General features: G+C 32.2%; 2 protein-coding genes across 3 annotated transcripts in view; both read left to right on the forward strand.

The window, feature by feature from the left end:
• LOC130441138 (protein kibra) overlaps nucleotides 1-15,442 on the forward strand; it is a 29,816-nt gene extending 14,374 nt beyond the window's left edge. Inside the window, exons 1-9 of one of the 2 annotated variants that reach the window (XM_056774690.1) lie at nucleotides 4,678-5,087; nucleotides 5,967-6,075; nucleotides 7,083-7,242; nucleotides 7,841-9,382; nucleotides 11,089-11,281; nucleotides 11,343-11,890; nucleotides 11,951-12,291; nucleotides 13,134-13,329; nucleotides 13,389-15,442. In XM_056774690.1, the coding sequence (XP_056630668.1) occupies nucleotides 4,689-5,087; nucleotides 5,967-6,075; nucleotides 7,083-7,242; nucleotides 7,841-9,382; nucleotides 11,089-11,281; nucleotides 11,343-11,890; nucleotides 11,951-12,291; nucleotides 13,134-13,329; nucleotides 13,389-13,623 (3,723 nt within the window). In that variant the 5' untranslated portion in view covers nucleotides 4,678-4,688 and the 3' untranslated portion in view covers nucleotides 13,624-15,442. Of the gene's footprint in view, nucleotides 1-4,677; nucleotides 5,088-5,966; nucleotides 6,076-7,082; nucleotides 7,243-7,840; nucleotides 9,383-11,088; nucleotides 11,282-11,342; nucleotides 11,891-11,950; nucleotides 12,292-13,133; nucleotides 13,330-13,388 lie in introns of those variants that run through there. The other variant, XM_056774699.1, reaches the window with a different exon arrangement.
• A 967-nt stretch (nucleotides 15,443-16,409) lies between these two features.
• LOC130441149 (protein PTHB1) lies at nucleotides 16,410-21,004 on the forward strand. The gene is made up of 10 exons (XM_056774710.1): nucleotides 16,410-16,843; nucleotides 16,925-17,013; nucleotides 17,537-17,801; nucleotides 17,858-18,111; nucleotides 18,405-18,707; nucleotides 18,763-19,236; nucleotides 19,287-19,573; nucleotides 20,134-20,439; nucleotides 20,513-20,705; nucleotides 20,762-21,004. Exons 1-10 carry the CDS (start codon nucleotides 16,581-16,583, stop codon nucleotides 20,923-20,925), a joined length of 2,598 nt encoding a protein of 865 aa, XP_056630688.1. The 5' UTR covers nucleotides 16,410-16,580; the 3' UTR covers nucleotides 20,926-21,004.
• Nucleotides 21,005-21,086: the final 82 nt, after the last annotated feature.

Here is a 21,086-nt window from a genome sequence, read left to right on the forward strand (position 1 = left end):
GTTCGAAAAAAATCATTTTCCATCACGACAATGCGAGATCTCACACATCAGATCAAAGGAAAACGTTTTTGAACAGTCAAAACACCGTACAGTTCTTGTTTAGAACCCAATGATGTCTCAAATATCCCTATATAAAGTCCGAAGGCTTAAGATCTGGGCATCTTGGTGGAAATTGAATAATTCCCCTTCTAACTATCAATTTGACTTGAAATACCTCGACGAATTATCGGCATCTGAATGAACTATGAAGGTGCATCGTATTTTTGAAAATCTATCATCCACGAACGCCATCAATATGGCCAAATAGGCGCGCGATGGGTTTTCCAAACTGTTGGAACTTTGAATAAAGTTGGGAGTCGTCTAAAGTGTGTAGGCGAAAGGAAGAGAGCAAAACACACGTGAATTGTCTCACCACTCGTGATAGGACCGGTTAAACGTATAGTTAAGTGATTCAAAGTGTCCTATAAATGACCACAAATATCTTTTTCTACTGATTTAATGATTATTTATAGTCATTATTGTATATGATTTGATTTAGTTTTTAAGACAGTTTGTACACCGATACTGGGTACTTAATAGTTCGATATTCGTCGAGTACGTTTGTCAGATTATTGAAACTAACTTCGTTTATTAATTTGTGCGCTTGGTAAATTGTTTTTTTCTTTCGCGATGTTGTTAATCTTAGCTTATTGCTCCGAAATGGAGGGGCATTCCCGAGAGTCGAACGTCTCACGTTCCATATCAAAATAATACCCCCTACAGTCCAGACTTATCACCCTGCGACTACTACATGTTTAGACAATTGAAAAAGCCCTCGGAGGTCAAAAATTTTGTAAAAGTTTATTCGAAAATAAGTGTACGTGACTCTGCGCACATATCTTTCAGTTTTCCCGGCATCCTAATAATATTTTTTTTTTTTTGAGAAAAAAATTCACAATGAAATTCCATCATTTTCTCTATTATTCAACAACTACCTCCAAATTATTATATTAGATCGAGATAAAAAAGTAAAGAATGCACTAAATCAGACCCGATACGTAATCTTAACATTCCTACAATTTCGGAATCTGAAAAATTCCCAGGTACCCGGACTCAAATAAATTCAAATTCGACGATCAATCCGAAAACAAGATGTTTTACTTCCCGAACCGAATGATTTTGTGATTGAAATTTCAAAGATAGTTTTTCGGCGCGTACTGTATAATATTTATAAAGAAGTGCTCATGTATGGAGTACAACATAATGAATTGAATGAATAGCGAAAGGCATGTCAGGAATGCGCGTTCGTAAAAGATCGTTTACGATCGGTGGAATGCGGTGGCCTGCTGAGATCGTGCGGCGTAACACAGGTAGTCGTTGCAACGCACGCTGTGGGCCGGAACCAATTGCACTCGATAAATTTTATAATAAAAATTAACTGAAATTTCACATATTGTTAATTTATTAAAATCAATTTTTTTTATATTTCAAAATTGAAAATGCCGTTTGTTTATACAGAATTAGCCTTTTATCACTTTTACTGCACGTCACTTCTCACCTGTGAGGTATATAAGAGGGCGAACGCTTGGAAAATGGATCCACGTAAAAACACGAAAAATTGATATTTTCAATTTTTAAAGTTTGAAAACCAAAATTTGAACACTTTTTTGCCCAATAATAAAATCCATAATTTTTGAATGAATATATCATTTTTTTTTCGGACAAAAAGCGAAACGATCGAATTAATAAAAACAATTAAATATCATATTTGTGAAATCACGCAAATATAAATTTTTTGTGACCAAAAATACATAATCCAGAAAAAATCTTTGGTATAACTAATCAACTGCAAACGATAAAAATTATATCAAATCTTGAATTATCATCTTGGTTAGTTGCAAATTTTTTTTTATAAAATCCCTTCTCCGATCGACGAAATTGATTCATCGAGTTAATAACTTTTTCAGATAATATTTATCGAAAATTGAAAAGTTTGGTGCAATTTTTCGCCACCTTAAAGCTTTACGTCCGCCGTCATCTATCCATCTCTTTCCAATGCTCTCGTCGTCTGCGTTTCGTCCTCTACCTCTCTGTCTCCTCTCTCGCGTCCTTATCCAGCACACTCTAACTAAAACATTGTATATGTAGTATACGATAGCGCGGATGGTCGTCGCGGCAACGGCATGCCGAGATACGGATGTCAAGATTGGTATTTCGTATGCTTAGCTAGCGGGTTATTTTTCTTCTTTTTTCAAGGTCGCAGACGGAAGGGGGTTAGAGGGTCGAATGCCCTAGGTCTGAACAGAAAATTTGTCGAATATGTGTGATTGCCCTACACAGATTAATCAAATGTTTTTATACGGCGTGTCCATTTTATTCAGTATATAGTAAAAAATCTAAAATTTGGTATTTTCAATATTTTTTTTCATTTTTTCAGTTTATTAAGGGAGACCCCGACTTGAAAATAAAAATTTTTTTTTGGCCAATATGAAATCCAAAAAACATAAATTCCTAGATTTGTCTTCGAAAAGTGGTCTTAAATTTTTTTTTTAAGAATGACGTACTATTTTGTCCAAGAAGTACATGCGAAAAGGAACAATTTAAAAAAACTAACCTAACCTTACTCGGAAATAGTTTCACCCAATTTTTTGTCATAAAAAATCGAAAAATTGATATTTTTTAGGTTATGATAGGTTTTTTTTTCTTGAAATTTTCAAAAAAGTACACTTTTCGGAGACAAATCGAGGAGTTTTTGATTTTATTACGTAAAAAAGTGATGAAATTTCAGTATTCAAACTCAAAATAGAAAAAACTTTATGATCAAAAAAATTTGAATTTTTTTATTTTTTTCTCTCTTACTGGACGTAGTAATTTTCAAGAAATATCTCGTTTTCTTATTTTGAAGATTTCATAGTATAAAAATTTATAAATAATTGATCCGCCACTGCTTCGCAAAGTTATAAATCAATATGACCTTAAATTTTTTGCAACGTGTATTATCCCCATTAAAAATTAATATGAATGAAACTTGATGAAAATGTTTGAACTGTGAAAATTAACATTTCATTTTTGTTACATTTTCCAAATAAAAATATAATAAAAACATAATGAAGTAATAGAAAAATTTTATTCAAAATTACCGGCCACGTAACCTTAGCCACTATAATGAAACTCGTAAACGTACTAAAAAAACGGCGCGAATGACGAAATCCGATATTAAAATTTTTTACGTGTATTTCGCAAGAAATTTCAACGTGACACATCAGATTTTAAACACCATGTATTATATTCCATTTATTTCGTACTGTGGTATGTGCTTCGAGATCTCCTATCGTTCAAAACGACCAGATACTTGAATCCTTCGGCGTGGTTATGTCAAGAATGTTTCAGATGTCGCCAATCGTCAATTGGACAGGTATTTAAATCAAAATAAAAACCAAACGAAAAAAAGGTCGAGCTACCAGCATACTTTAATTACTCGTCAAAAATATTAGGATTACTATCAAAATCGATATTTAATTTGAAGGAAAAAAAAATAAATTATTTGTAACTTTTTGGGAAACGCACGATTATTGTTTTTTTTTTTTTCGGGAATGTTTGGAAAGGGTTAGAAAAAATCGAAAAGTTGATGTTTTTCAGTGTCCTTTTTATTTTGATTACTTTTTGAGAATTTTGCGAAAAAAATATGAAAATATTAGCAAGAAACAAATTTTTATACGTTAATTAAATAATTCCCAAATTTAATTCACATTTTTATCTTAAGTACGCCGAAAAAATGTTTAGATTGTTACAAAAAATAGTTTTCTAAAAAAACCTTTTCTTATAAATCCAACCAATTTACTTTCATAGCTTCCTTAATTTTTTAAAATACCGTTCGCAGTTCTTGGAAACTATAAACAAATAATTATAGTGCCACGAATTTACGTGTGCTCTTTCTAAATATATCCACGCTATACTCTCTCATCGTAATTAGTACAAAGCCTATCGAATGTAGTCATCCGAAACATTGCTATCGTTATCTAAGGAATGTGTTTTCGTAACACACTTTTAATCGCATTTATTGATAGATAAAAATATGTTTACTTTTCACAATTTCAATATTTACTACAGATAAAGTCCGTTTTTTTTTTTTTCAAATATATTTTATCACCTCATGAATTTATTGTCAATATTTTGGTTTACTGTGTCGAATTAACTATAACCCTCGCCATGTGTCCAGCGAACGAAGAACCGTCAAGTTGGCTCTGAAACAATGTATTGTATCGCTGGAGGCTACGAACCCGCCGCCATCGTCTCATATCGTTTTGTCTCTTTCAGATTTTAATTTGTTTCTTCGTCTCTCTACGACGTTCCGTCTCTATCTATCTTCGTCTTTTCTTCTGTTTCATCGAATCCGGCATAGACGACCGTAGATTAAATTTCAAAGGGGCTCTGTTGAATTATACGTGATATTATATATTTGAGAACATATACAAAATTCAATACGAAGTTTTTTTTTATTTATTTAAAATATAAATTATTAACAAATAGAATCTTATTAAATATATTTTTATTATATAGATATAATTGATTTACTTTCCCATTCTTGGAATGTATTTCTTATATAAAATGTTTTGAAAACAAAAATAATAGTTTGATATAAACAATATTTTTGGTTGTTTTAAAACTAGATTGTTTAATATTTTTGTGTACCCTCTGGCGATCCGCCTATGTATCCCGCTCGTGACCTGTGGAATGCACACGGAAATTATAGTGTGCTGAGAGATGGCCCGGGTCGGGTGTTGGGCGTAGTAGGGTGCGAAGGACGGCCCAAGGCCGAAAGACTCGACCGAGAAGACCCACAGGGAGAAAGACTTGGGCCATCATCAGTTGCGATGTGGCCCTTGTGCTATATACCGACCGGCCAAGTGGCTGCTCTACCTTTGCACGTACACACGTTACCGCCGGAATATTTGTCTGGGGCGGTAGCGAGAAGACGATCGCAAACGACCGCCCCAGTGAGAATGTTTAGAACTTTACCGTCTCCTTATATCGCAAGTTTGAGACAAAGTAATGAAGTGATGTTTGATGTTAGTACTAATATCGGATATTCGAGAGTTAGAGTTCCTGTAAGTAGTTTTTATGATCGATATAAATAAATAAATTTTAATATATATTATTTTTAATTTTATTTGGCCAAATAAAAGTTATTAATTTATAGATCGCGGCAACTATAATTGGATATTTAGTAAAAAAATGTTTTAGTTTACTTTGGAATATTTAAATATAAAATCGACTTCACTGTGTATTAATCATTCAATAAAGTTAGGTTATGTTAGGTTAGTGGCGGTTAAGAATAAGTTGTTAATGTAAAACAGTTATATGAAGAATGTTGTTATTCATCATTTTAATAACGATTATCAAAATTAAAAATCTTGAATTTGAGTTAACAACAACGAATAAGTAAGTAAATAACTCAAGTGTACAAACGAAATATTGTTAATTGTTAATATTTTGATACCATTAGATACATAATTTCTGAACGTATTTAAAAGAAAGACTTAAAAATATATAATATGATATAATAATAGTATTTTGATTTACTTGTACTGTTTTTCTTTAATTATTTTCTCGAAATTTGATATATGGCCAATATTTCTATACTTTATTTAAAATAACATTTGTCTTACTTGCAAATTTTGGGCTTTGGAGGTTTGCGACGATATGTAAGCTATTCATATAAAATAACAAAAAACGTTTTTTTACAAAATAACTGTTCAGGAAGTGAAAACTCAATTTCTACTTGTCCCAATAAAATGAAACATCACTTACTTTCCGGAGTTTTTCCATTTTACACTGAGAAACATGTACAAGTTTAACTTTTTTACTTCGGTACAGGAAACTTTTTTGTAATTATTCAGTATTCTGTAAAGATAATGAATTAGCTTCACTTGTTTCATGTCTTCGATTAATCAAACTTCAATTAAACGTATTTTTTTTTGTTTCAGGCCAAAAAAGATATTTACCAAGTTAAATCCCAGAGATTACTGTTAGCCCAGAATGAATACAACCATCTCAACAATGCTTTAACTAATTTAACCACGTCCAGGACTAGCCGTAAGTAAAAAAACTTTTCACTATTTTCATATAAAAAGTTATTAATTATTTATTATCAAGACAATTATCAACAAAAAAATTATTGAAACTATGTGATGTGAAATCAAATTTAAATTAGTCCCAGATGTAATTAAATTTTACAAAAACGGTAGAAAGACGAAGTTAATCGAATGAGATATGTAGAGAATTAAAAATTTTTGTTTTTGAACAATAATCTGACTTATGGATGTGAAACAGGGATAGCAACAATTGTAGAAAAATTCATGTTGAAAATTTGGGAAAAGAAAACACTGAAAGAAAATATTTGAGGGAATAAACACAAGCCATGGAAAAAAATAATCATAAGGGAACAGCAAAGGATTTATAAAAATACAAAAAGTGAGGTAGATGTGACAATGTTTGTAAAAAGACAGAAGGAAAGATAAGAAAAACAAATTGTGGAAGGCAGTATGAAAATCATATACTCCAGAGAAGACTGGGGAAAGCAGTAGACGAACTCATCAGTACTTTTTTCAACTATCAATAATGTTTAACTATTTTCTTCAACTTATGGAGATTATTTAGCTTTATACGTTCAGTATAAATGTTGTTACTGAATTCCTGGGTCTACTAGATTATTTTTGGAGTCCTGCTTCTATACCTAAAAATATATTTTGTGCTGGACTGCATCTCATTGTTTTGTCATACATAAACTCCTCCCAAAGAATACTGTTTTTCTTGAGGTTTTTGGCCCGTTTTGCAAAGTAACACTATTCTTTTGAGGTTGGCAGGATATTTTCTGATGTACTATGGGTTACCCCCAGAATTTGTAGTTGTCCGTCACGCCTAAAAGTGTGCAAACATGGGTTAAAGTTCGACCACCAGGGGATACTGAAGAACAGATAAAATTAGCTTATTAACTAATAATTTATGTTGAAAATTGGGAAAATTATAAACAATATTAGAGTTTAGAATTTTATTTATTTTCTATGGTTTTGTTAATTTTTAATTATTTTGAATTGTTTCAGTGTGCTCTTCCAGCAGTAGCGTAAGTACGAAATATGATCCTGACCTCTTGAAATCCGATGTGGCTTTGGCGAAAAATAGGGTCTCCAGGCTGAAATCAGAATTAGAACAAATTAGGAACGAAATGTCTTATACACAAAGAGGTGTAGAAACTCTTACAAAGTAAGTTGAATTTTTTTTGTGATAAATCAAAAATTTATTGAAAATTGAAAAAAAAAATAGTATTAATTGTGAGTTAATTATCATAAAAACATGGTTCGGAAAGAAAATTTGTTATATTTATGGCTAAATTTAAATAATTTATAACCTGTTGCTAATGCGAGTTGTTGTAATTGCTGATAGAGCGAAAAGAAGATATCCTGTCACTTTTTTGAGAACTATACACCGGATAAAAAAGTTACTGCCTCCCAAATTGTTTTTAATAATAAAAAATTTATATTTTCAAGGACATTTTGAATCTGTTGCTAATGTAAGTTGCTGTAATTGCTTACAGAGCTAGAAACAAAAAGAAATCTCCCTTTTTGACTACATTTCACTGGAATAAAAATTTGCTTTTTGTTATGAACAACATTTTATTCTTTTGAACATCAAAATTATTTCTTGGCAATTATTTAGTAAAATGTTTGGTATCTTCATATAAATTTAGCATCGATTCCATTCCTTTCAATCAAAAATCATTTAATTATGCTGATTTATCAGCTTTATTTTGAATTTTATTATATATTTTTGTCAATAAATTTAATAAAAATTTTTATTATAGCGTGGAGCAGAAATTGAGTTTGCAACAGGGAACCTGCTACAACATATCCGAAGCTCAAGCCATCATGGCGGAATTGAGAAACATCCAAAAATCCCTGTCATCGGGAGAAAAAGAAAAAGCTGATTTGATGCAATCACTAGCCAAATTAAAAGACGATTTAACCAGATTACAACTTTCGGAAAGTTCCCCGGACATATCCACCCTCAGTTTACCTCAAGAGAAATTAAGCACAGCCTCCCAAACGGATCTATCTTGCGAATTAGTACCGATAGGTACCAGATTAGCGGAGATGGCGAAAATGCGATTAGAATACGACGAAGCTAGGAAGAGGGTACAACACATTCAACAAAAACTAGCGGATTTGGAGGAAAAAGTACAACCCGGACAAGTGGAATCTGATAAAGACAGATTATTGTTGTTCCAAGAGAAAGAACAATTATTGAGAGAATTGAGAAGTATCACGCCCAGGATGAGATCTGAAGAAGAAATGAGCGACATACAATTAGAATGTAAAAAATTAGAAGAAGATTTAAATAGGGCTTTGGAAATATCGAATAGAGCGATAGCTGACAGATTGAGGTTACACGAAGAGAAACAACTACTCCTACAACAACTCAAAGACGGTTTAAAACAAATGACCCAACTAGAATCCCAATTAAAAACTCTATCGGCTAGTACTCTGTCGGTTAGTAGTAGTTCCAGTTTAGGTTCGTTATCGACGACGAGCAGTAAAGGATCTTTGAGTTCCGGTTTGAGTTTTACCGATATATACGGCGGTCCGCAGTGCACCGGTACCAACAACACGGACAAACCAATCGACATGGCAGATTTGCATAAACGAGTAGAGAGATTATTGAGAAATAGCGATAGTACGACGCATATTCCGTCGCCTAGCAGATCCCAACCGTCTTTATCGCCGAGAAGTTCTTTGAGTTCGGTGTCACCTCCCGTGTCTCCTATGTACGAGAATCTCCCGAACATCATACCGCCCCCGGCGTACGATCAAGTAAAAAGAGACAAAAAATTACAGATACACGAACGATTGGTGGAACTGATGCTTCCCAATTCACAAGTTACTAGTAGTACCGAATACCATCAAAGGAGCTCCTTCCCCAGTTTATCTCCTCTAACGGACCTTTTGGAGGCTACTAACATGTCGCAAGGTTCAGGTCTCGGTAGGCCGAGTAGATATTCCTACGAAAGTTCGGGAGATCCGCCTCTATCTCCTATATCGGAATCGACGCCGGCGATAGATCACGACGAGATGCTGCAAGGTGCCGCGTTGTCAAGGACATCTTCCTCGGGGACAAACACTAGATCCGTTTCGGCGGCGGTTAGTGACGAATCGGTCGCGGGTGATTCGGGTGTGTTCGAAGCGTCGAATAGGAAGAGGGTTTCGTTGGGTTTCGTCCAGGATGTGGACATGGAAACCGCCCAAGTACAAATTAAACTTAAATATAGTACGACTGAATGTATGCTCAACATTGTGGTGGAGAAAGCGAGGAATTTGAGTGCTTTGTTAATTCCAAATAATTCAGAAGTGTGAGTACATTCTTTTCTAATATATTTAAGAAGTTTTAAAGTATCACCATTTTTTTTTTTTTGGCAATCAGAAAACGTTTCAAGTAATTTTTCAACTACTATGAAACTTTTAGAACTGTGAAATCAGCTCAAATTTTACAAAAATTTATAAAACAAAGTATTAAAATGTTTTTTCTCTCTTATTTTATCAGAAATGTTTCAAAATTTCCTCAACGGTTTCACTAGTTGATTTTTTTCCCAAAATATCTTAGACAGTTTCATAAATGTGGTGTCATAATTTCCAAGGAAGGATCGAAATATTACGGATTGGTCAAAAAGTTTTCACAAAAAACCTGAAAATATTTATTTACTTTCACTTAATGGTTTTTATAGCAATTACAAAATGGACTGTTCGCTTTAAACAGGTTTTAGAATGTTACAAAATATTCAGGTTTTCTAGTAAAGTTGAAAAGTTTTGTAATTTTCCTGGATTATCTGGAATTATCCAGATTTATTCTAGAAATGCCTCAAAATCTTGTAGAAGGTTCATCATTTCTCTCTTCTATTTTTTTTTGTATTAGAAATTATTTTAATTAAATCTGAAAATGTTCTAAATAGTTTCAAAATTTCATAGAAAGTAGCAGAATGGCCAAAAAAGTCTCAAGAGTTTCAGATAGAACTTAAAAATGTTTCCAAAAAGTCACCAACACTTCCAGATTAAAAAAAATCAACCAAAATGTTCCAGAGTGTTGAAAATGTAGTTATAGTTTTTTTTTTGTCATTTGAAACTGTCTATACTTGTTTTACCTGAACTGGAAAATTCTAAAATTTTGTTTTAAATTATTTTAGAACACACAAATTTTTTCTCGAGTTCTTTGTAAAGTACCAAATTGTTTCAATATGATTGAAAATGTCGAGGGATGTTCTAAAATCCTTTTAAAGTTTCCTAGATCCTTAAATCTAGACTCCTATATTTGCTCTTAGATATTTCCAGCTTTTCACTGTTTCTGTAAAATGTTCTAGTTGTTCCAAAAACGTCTCAATATTATAAAATAGGGTTTCTTATTTTTCTAGAGCCTTTCAGAATATCCTAAGCGAGTCTATAGAATGCTATAGTTATTCCAAAAACGTCTCAATTTTATTAAACAAATTTCTAATATTTCTAGAGCTTTTAGAATGTTGTAGACGCTTCTGTGGAATATTCTGGTTGTTTTTAAAATGTCTTATTATTAAAAAAAGACTTTTATTAATGTTCTAGAGCTTTTAGAATACTCTAGGCTGGTCTGTAGAATGTGCTAGTTGTTCCACAAATGTCTCAATATCATAAAAAAAGTTCACTAATATTTCTACAGCTTTTAGGATGTTCTAGGGGCGTTTGTGGAATGTTCTACAGCTCTTAGAATGTTTTAAGCGGGTCTATGGAATGCTATAGTTCTAGAAATGTGTCAATCTTAAAAAAGTTTCATAATGTTTCTAGAGCTTTTAGAATCTTGTAGTCGAGTCCGTCGAATATTTTAATAGTTCCAAAAACGTCTCGAATGTTTTAAAGAAGTTTACTAATATTTCTAGAGCTTTTAAAATTTTCAAGGCTAGCTTGGAGAATTTTATAGTTGTTCCAATATTATAAAAACAGTTTCCCAATGTTTCTAGAGCTTTTAGAATGTTCTAGTTGTTGTTCCAAAAAAGTTTATTAATAGCTATTTATTAAAGTTTATTTATAATTTCAGTTGTGTCAAAGCTGCGTTATTGCCAGCCGTATCGTCACATCCTTCGGTATTTTGTACAAAATATGTGAAAGATTTGAGGAAGGCAACGTTCACTGACGCTTTCAGTATACCAGTACCTGCAAATAAACTTTTTACGAAAACTTTACAAATTAACGTCTGGACTAGAATAGTAGATCAACAGGATAAGTGCGTGGTAAGTTTAAAGTCCATCTGACAGATGAATATTTATCTCAATTATATTTTTTATATTTTAGGGTTGTGCCCAAGTAAGTTTAGCAGATTTTAATATCCACAACGTATCCCAAAAATGGTACAACATCCTTTCATTACAAGAGGATGTATCTTCATCGGTAACCCATCTAAAACAGGAATCCGATCTTTCATTACGTGAAAGATCCGATGATAAACATACGGGAAAAGAAGAAAGTTCAGACGATTCCACGATAATATCCTCCCAAACATCGACTTTAACCCGAAATCAAGAAACCGTATTCCCTCCAACTATAAATCTTAATTTCGAGGAACTCTACGACTGTTTCAAAAATTCCGAAGAGTACGAATCTCAAGATTCCGATGAAGATTTAGAAGACGACGATGAAGAATGCGAAGAAGAAGGTATCACTGTAGAATTCAGGCCGAATGAAAAATTGGACGTTGTTTTGGAACAAGGAGATGTTGAACCCGAATATTACGATAAACAAACTAACACCGAATGCGCTTTCCATCCAGAACAAGCTAAACAGATGCGACTACAAGCTGCTAAACCCGGAACTGTAATTGAAGATAGAGGAGCTATAAAAAGGTAAATATAATAATTAATAACATAACGCATCAGGATTATGGTGATTTGTTTAAATTTTAGGTCGCAAACTTTCTCGCCTAGCGCCCACGTTTCCAAAAATCAATACATTTGCAAACTGAACCGAAGCGATAGCGACAGCGCTATGCCTTTATACCGTCGAGGTAGTAAACCATTCGAAAGACACGCCGTCGAACGACGATCATTACGTTTCAGACGACCGTCCGGTTCTATGGCCGCTTTATCAACAACCAAAACGCAAAATCATCATACCCCAACAGCCAGAACCTCCATAGACTTGGAATTAGATCTTCAAGCCCAACATACACGTTTAGATAAACTCAACTCAGAGTTGGGTAGATTGAGAGAGCTTAAACAAAGACTGGAAACTGCCAAAGAACAAGGTATGTACAATTTAAATCATTTATAAATTTATTATAGTGGTTATACATCCCAAACGGAAAGATATCTTCCACAATACATAGAAACATTGGTTCTCTTGCCCAAAAGTGACAAACCTTCGTCGTATCGTCATCACTACGTGCTAGACACAGCAGGGAAGTTACCTGAGCACACAATCTATGGAAGAATCAATCTCAGATAAAAACATTGTCCAATAGACAATATGGCTTCTGCGAGGGTCGCTCAAACCTCGACGCTGTTGCCAATTAAATTATCTCCGCTGAGAGGCGGAAAGTATTGTCTGGTATTGGCACTGGCAAAGTCAGGTACTTAGAAGAATGAACGTCCCAACATACCTACGGAAAACTATGTTTTGGACCTTTATGAGCCAACGCCCTAAAATCCAAGGAGACACGCAAGGATCTGATATCAGTATACCAGTTGAAAGCACTCCAAGTACAATTTCAAAGGAGGTCGCTGTGTTGATTGCAGGAATGTTATTTATTGACTAACCTAACCATAACGAAATTGAGGAGATACAGGCGAGTAGAAGAAGGTGGACTTACCAAATGAATATTTGCTTTCCTTCCTTTCTTCCAAATGTGCCTTAACCATCCATTCTATCAACGTTACTATATCTTCTTGAGTTTAATTTCATTTCCAGTGGTCCCTATGCAGGTCTTTTAAGGCTTTTTCCACCACATTCACTGTTGCAGTCGATCAGGAATAGTGGAAATAAGACTGTAAAATATAATTAGCGAACCTCGTATTAACAGTAATGTCTCTACATGCAATTTAGATCAACTGTACTTCACTTATGACCAATAATAAACTATCGTTGCAGGTGATACAGAATTGGCAGCTTATTTGTTGGAGGACCGACAGTTCCAAAATCTGATAGCTCAAGCGGAGAGCTGCAGGACGGCGAAAACGGCAGAAGAAAAGAAAATTGAGAAGATGTTGAGGAAGGTTTCGAAGGAAATTTACAAACTGAGAAAATCGAAGGCTGGTAATGGAAAACCGGACGTTATTTCTTTCCAGTAAGTTTATAGTGTTCTAAACGTTTAATAGATGATTTCGAATATTTTTTTTTTTGCAGAGAAAAAATGGCGTTCTTTACCCGATCTGATTCTATAGTACCTTTTTTCCCAACTCAAGACGAGTGCCATCATTCGATAGTCGATAGTACGAAAAGACCGATGAACGAAGAATCGTCACAGAGTGTTGTTGGTGAAGTAAATGACTGTAATAAAAACGTTGGGGATGAAGAAAATAGTACGGGAGACGGAAGGTACAATTATGTCGTCGATAGAGTATTGGGTGTTGAAGTTTAGTAATTTATCCAAGTATAGGAAAATTTTTTATAACTAAAAGGAAAATATAAATGGAGATTTTTCCTGTTGGAAAAATGTGACAGACCAAATTTGGAATTCATAATTCTTACAACCGTTTTCACAATTTTTTTTATATATTAACTCATTTGCAAAGTTTGTATGTTTTCCTAAATTGAATTTCTTAACAGCTGAAAACAATTTTTTGATTATTTGCCAAAAGTTTTCTGAAGAATTTGTAGGTCACAAAAAAGCTCTCTATTCCAAGAGGTTCCAAAATGTTATAGATTTTTCACTACATTCAAATTTTTTTTTCAATTACTTTTCTCTTTTCCAGATAAATTAAAAAGTTTCCGTTTGTTCTAAGACACTTCAAATTGTTTTAAGATTGTTAAAAAATGTCAGGAAGCTTCCAAAGGACATCCAAGTGATTCAAGACAGTTGAAATAAAGTGAATATGCTTTTATAACTCTCCAAACATTTTTCTAGAAGTTAATTTTTTTTTATCAGTTTCTTTATGAAGCTGGAAAGTCTTAGTTTCTTTAGAGAGATTTTGAAGTTACAGTTGAAGATTTTAAAAACTTCTCAATTTTCAACAATGTACTTAGTTAATTTCCTTATCTATAGAAGTTTCCAGATGCTATTGGAAAGTTTCAGTTTCTTCCAAAGGGCTTCCAAGTCATTTACAACAGTTTAAAAAAATATCAAAATGCTTCTAGAAGCTTCTCAATCTCCAATATTGACTTTTAATTTGCTCCAAAGGGTATCAAAGTCTTAAAGGACAGTTGAAAAATGTCACGAAGTCTTACAAGCTCTCAAATACTTTCATAATGCCCTAAAGAGCTTCAAAATATTATAAGAGAACTTTAGAATGTTTTGGATGATCCAGGAAAGTTTTAGATTGTTTAGAGGTTTGGAGAGACTCCAAAGTGATTTAAGACAGTTGAAAAAAATGTTAAGATGCTGTTACAAACTTCTCTATCTCGAGAAATGTGTCCAAAAGTTTACTTGCAAAAAAATTCCAGTCACCTCATTGCTCAAAACTTATCTTCATAATTTGTTGTGGTTTTTGCATAATAATATTGAGATTCTTGAAATATCTGGTTATATAATGTTGTTATTCTGTGTGTGCCTTTCATTTTTTTAAATCACTGTCTACCAATAATTATATACAAATATTCAATTAAAATATTCCTTATTGATATTTGAAAAAATGATGTATGGTTGCTGGTTTGAATTACATATTAATATTATGAAAATACAAAAGTTAGGAATGTTACATTTGAACTACTATCCCGTTTATAATTGTAGTAGTAATACAGAAAATATTCTCAATTTCCATCCCTCTGAAAATATGAGATTCCATAATACAGGATTATAGTGAATAGTTTTGATTTGAAATTAATATTTTATATGAAAAAAGAAGAAATTTAAATGAAAATTAGGGTATCTTTGGGTGTATGTTTGGGAAAAAATATTCATTGTGTACCGTCTTAGAAAGATTCTCAACTCTAATATTGAAATCAGTTCTATGAGATTGGGTAGAATTATTGTTGAGTTTTATTTAAAGAAAAAACCTTCTTTCATAGAACGGATTTCACCTTTTTTTATATTTTTTTACTAGTGTCACTTTCAACTATATTAGTTGATTATATTATATATATATATATTATAGAAATCGACTACTTCATTTTTATGTTTTTATTTTGTATTATATGTAAATATTAATTGTTTTAAGAAAACGTAAATTATCTATGAAATACATTCTAATTAAAGTATATGGTTCTAATAATGAAATATCTATTAAAAATTGTTTTTAATATTATTTTGTTTTATTTCAATACACCCACGTTCATGGTAGCGTAGTGGGCGACTAAAGGTCGTTGAGGTCCTCCAAAAGGATTGTCGTGCCCCACTTGACATTACCAAATCCCGAAATCCTTTGAAGAACCCAATCAGGTGCTTTGCCTTGAAACTTTTAATGTCATTAGACAAACTGTGAGGCTCCCCCGCATTGGGAACTTATAAAATGACCTGCAATTTCATCTGTACACTTCCTACACCAACTCTGGATCGTTCTTGATACCCATGGTGTGTAGATGGCATCTTAGATGAACGTGTCTAATCAAATAATCGTATCCAAATCTGAAGAAAACGTTAAAAATAAACTTGAACGAATAGTTAGTGGATTGATCACAATTATCTTTTTCACTTACCGGTATAATATCACTTTTAAATATATTTCAATGTTTCAATTTCAATTATTGCAATTTTGACACCGTTCGTGACAATTGCAGCCACTTAAGAAAATCTAAATATCCATTGTAGTTACTAAACAAAATCTTAATATCAATCATTAATTGTGACTTTCAAATTATTAACTTCGAAAACACTTTTTAAAAACTTTATTTTTCACAAACTAATTATAAAATGATTACAATTTACTGTAAATGGCCACAACTGACTAACTCAAAAATATGTGAGAAAATACTTTTATATTAATGTAAAATGCTGATGAGGTCCTCGCACTGTGATTCTGTGGAAACAGCAACTCATCGGTTTCTGTGGGAATTGTCGAGATAATTCGTGAATTACGGGAAATTCAATTATGTATGAAAACTGGGTAATTAATAAAGCCATTTATAACCCATCGAGTATTGGAACTTTTAGTTATTACATAAAGATATAGAGATTTCAAAGATCTAAACCACAAACTTCCTTATTAGAGACTGAAAAAACATTCGAACTATGTTTCTGCTAAAAGTTTTCCCAAAGAGAAAATAAGAATAAATATCCAAATATTAATATACTTTTTAAGTAAACAATTCTCAATTTAAAAATAATTATCTGTTTAGTACATTTGCTAAAAGCACTTATTGATTTTTTCTTTGTTTACATTCAAAACCGAATCAATAAAATTGTAACCACTACGTTGTAGCACATTGTTAATAAGTCTGAAGATGTCCTTATTTAAAACTAGATCATTTTGGTCTTACCGAAGCGATGACGAAGAATATTTCGATCAAAACTCTATGATAATAACATGCCTTAACGGCGACAGCGATTATATTATTACGGGTAGTCAAAGTGGCGTTTTGAGAATTTTTAAACCTTCATGCACAATTGAAGATAATGAAATAAGCGGTTTGTTACCCACTGATTTGGTTATAGAGAAAATATTCGATATGCCTATTTTACAATTGGGATATGGCAGGCTAGTTTCGTAAGTTTTAATTGCATTTATACACTTAAAACTTTTTTCAACACTTTTCTTTTAATCACGATACTAATTAGCGATTTTTAGTGGATCGTTAAATTATCAAACAGCTATACTTAGTCCTAGAAGAGTATCTGTACACTTACTAAAGATTAAAGAAGGTCAAACCGAACATGGTAGGTACAAGTTCATAACCCATTCATATTAATGAAAAATAAATTATGACTCACCAAAGCTTACTAATAACTTTCTTTAAAATAACTCATCTACTTTTAACATAAGTTTACAGAAACTATCTATATTGCAAATATTTTACACTGTTGCCACGTTGTAAGTTTTTTCAGACATAAAATAACGGAAACTATGCTTCAAAATAAATGTTTAGATATTTTAACGTATAAGCGTGTATTATTTCAGATGTTTATTAAAAGATTAAAGTATTCATTAAACAATAATTAATTGTATTAACAACATAGAATTTCGATATATTTGCTTAACTTTGACAATAATAAATCTTGCAACATCTATTTACAATGATACAGGAGTGCTGATTTCACTTACAGTTTTCATATTTAGATTTTATCTAATTTGCTAGCTCCACTTAACAACCTTTCAACTTATTATCAATAATAAATATTATAGGTTAGGTGTTAGAATATGCGTTTTAGTAAAGTTAATTTTTTGAATATATTTTTATAGGAACACAAAATACATTCGAATTACTTTACGAACACCACTTACCTAGATCGGCGGCAAATTTCACTGTGGGGCAATTTGGCGGATCACAAAATCGCGATTTTATATGTGTGCAATCGCTAGATGGTGTGCTAAGTTTTTTCGAACAAGAAAATCCGACATTTTGTTGTTTTTTACCCGATTTCCTATTACCGAGTCCAGTGGCGTACGTCAAAAAAACTGACAGTTTCGTTACGGGAACAGATAATTGGCAACTCGTTTCTTACAGGTACTATATAGATAGGTATATTTTTTAAAACGTACAAATTTCATATTATTTTGAAGATATAACAGTTTATCAGAAACAGGAGATGTTAACGAATCTGGAAAAAATTCGAAGACGAAAATTTTTCCGACGTGGTCTTATTTCTTAGGGGAACCAGTTGTAGATATAGCAGTTAGGGAAGACCCTGTAAATAAGATCGCTTCTATTGTCGTGTTGGGAGAACGTAATCTATTCTGTTTGTTCGATTCTGGACGATTGAATTTTATGAAAAAGTTGGAATATTCTCCAATTTGCTTCGAGGTATATATTATAAGTAAGTTTGTTTTTTCGATGTGTAAATTTAATTTCGTCTAATTAAAACAATCCGATTCCACTATTAAACAAAACATAGGAAATTATTAAATTTCTATTTGTTATTTTTAAGTTCCTATCTCTACATTTTTTAGTTAACTCATATTGGGATAAGTAAATACAGTTTCCTGCAATAAGATAGAATATTTGATTTTTTGTGTTCGAAGCTGAAAGTAGAGATGGCGTTACAGACTACTTTTAAGTCGTCTAACTATATTTCTTATATAAATTTTTATGACTTGATTAAATTTTCAGACGAAAAAATATTTTGCTTAATTGTATCAGAAACGAATAATTTGCTAATATACGAAAACACAACATTAAAATGGTGCGCAAAACTGCAATATTTGCCAGTCTGTATAAAAAGAGCGTTTTTACGTACAGTCAAAGGTGCCTTGGTGTTATTATCGGAAGATGGCGCTCTCGATTGTTGTTATTTAGGAACTGAACCGAGTCTATTTGTTGCACCTCCGTTAACGGAAAGGGAAACGGATATAGAAAAAATTGAAGAAGAGTTGGGAAAACTAACTGAACAAATAAAACAAACTTACGGAAACGGTAATGTTCCGTTTAAAGAATATACGTTTCTTTTTTCGATTTTTTTAACTTTCAGATTTAAAATTCGCAAATCAAAATAACGAAAAAGAAATAACTATAAAAATACAAATAAATCAAGATTTAGTACGTTGTAAATACGAAACGAATTTAAAAGATTCGACTAATGCGAAAATGTGCGTTCTACATATAGACGTCGTTCCCCGAATGGCTTTTGAAGAAGTCCAAGTAACCGTAGCGACATTAAAACCGTTAAAAATACACCCGACCAATCAATTTTTTGTAAATCCCGAAGAAACAATGTCTATCGAGTGCCATGCCTACCTCAACGAAGATATGGAAGTACCTAGTTTAAATTTTAACGTTATCGTCACTGTGATAAGTTCATTAGGAGTTCCGAGAAGTTTCTGCAAATCTTCTGTACTACCGTTGAAGTTGGTAGCAGAATCTTGTGCAGTTCAGAAGGAAGGTGAACATAAAATCATTTTAAACGTCAATCAAAATATCGTGCCACTGTTAACGTTATTCCCAGGTAAAAATTTTCTTTAATCATACTCAAATCTTGAAACATACGATTTTTAGAATTTGTTGAAGATATTAAAGTTACCAGTTCCATTGCTTTTAAAAATACGTCTTCTGGTGAACCAGTTACTATATTAGTAGCTAAATCTTCTGATAGATATAGAATACAATCTAATTCGTTCTTAGCGCTTGGTTACGTCATAGAACAGCTGATTTTACGGTTGCATAAACATTATACAAACGTGGAGGATTTCAGAATTACGTATAGCTCCGGTTTACCTACCACGGAAACTGTTTTTATTATAAGAGAACATTTTTCTAAAAGGGAACAGTCTAGTAGATTGGAGGTAAGTTTTCGTTTTAATTGTATAATAAACTAAATCTTAGAAATATTATTATAACTATAATTCGCGCCATCTAATGGAGATAATAAGCTACATCGAAACTATCGGTAAAAGCGGTTTTTAACTTCATAAATCTGACATCCGTGTATAGATGTCTCTGTAAGTTACGATTTCAATTCCTTTCGTCAATTATATATTTATTTATTTGTTTCCATAACGAAAGCGAAATTTGTTCATTTTAGTTGCGAAAATTAAAATACTTTGGTTTTTTTTTATTAAACCTACCAAAATACTATAATTACTTTTATAATTTACGACATATATACATTAACAAAATTGATAGCGTTTGTTGTCTAGTGTGTTCTAGTTTTCCAATGTTCCGGAAAGTTTGATAGATGGCGGTTGCTACGCCTTTTGCATTTGTGCTTGACACCTAAGCCACTAATTTTCACATACATCAAGTTGATATTGATTAACGCATAATATCTTATTGTGAAAACATGTTACTTCGTGGTTATTTTAATATATTTTAATGTAAATTATTATATAATTTATGGTTTCAGCTTTACTTAGATCAATTAGGAGGTCAGTTCAGGACAATACAAAAACGGTTGATATCAAAATTTAAAGTGAAAAATCCGACTCCATTAACAAATTTGGAAATATTAATGGACGATACGTATTTAGACATTATTAGTACTATAGAAAAATTGACGGAAGCCAATAGGGAATTGGTTAAAAGTCAAATAAAATTATCTTGCGCTTTAAATTTAATAGGAAACTTGATAAAAATCATGAATATCGAGGAGAACTTGAAAGAAAATTTAGTGTCTGTTTTTTGTCCAACTGTAGATGATTTAGAGAGTCAAGTGAGTTTGTTTCGCTTTTTTTTCTGCGTGTATAATTTAAAAAATTCAATTTACGTGTATGTATGTCATATAGAATTGGGAAGACGTAATGGAAGCTACCTTGGGTTATTTACTTCGAACATACTTAGCTAAATCGGAAAAAGATAAGCTCAGATTGTCCCAGACGAATATAGAAAAAGTTACCGATATATCTAAAATGGAAAAACATCTCGTACAAGTCTTAGAAAGAATTTCTAAAATAGAAAAAATCGACACCGAACAAAAAGGTACGATAAAAAAATACCTAGTAACATCGTATAAAAAGTCCATGAGATATTTATAGATGTTTCAGTTGAAATCGAAGAAGAAAATAAAAACATGGAAAAAGAAGAAGAAGAACCGCCAGTTGGAAATCAATTCGGTGTGGCAAGTATGCGTTTATTATCGGCAAGAAAAAGCTTATTAAGAAAAAGGCACAAAGATAAAGAAGAAGAAGAAGACAAATAAACATTTGTTTCTATATTATTTATTATTACCACAAAACTAAATACACAAATTAATAAAATGGGCACTTGGAGAGAAGAAAGTTTATTATTTTTCCAAGTAATCATAATTATAATAAACAATTAACAACTTTATTATGTATTTCATCTTTCATAAACATATTT

This window comes from Diorhabda sublineata, chromosome 1, assembly GCF_026230105.1.
Source record: "Diorhabda sublineata isolate icDioSubl1.1 chromosome 1, icDioSubl1.1, whole genome shotgun sequence".
NCBI lineage: Eukaryota > Metazoa > Arthropoda > Insecta > Coleoptera > Chrysomelidae > Diorhabda > Diorhabda sublineata.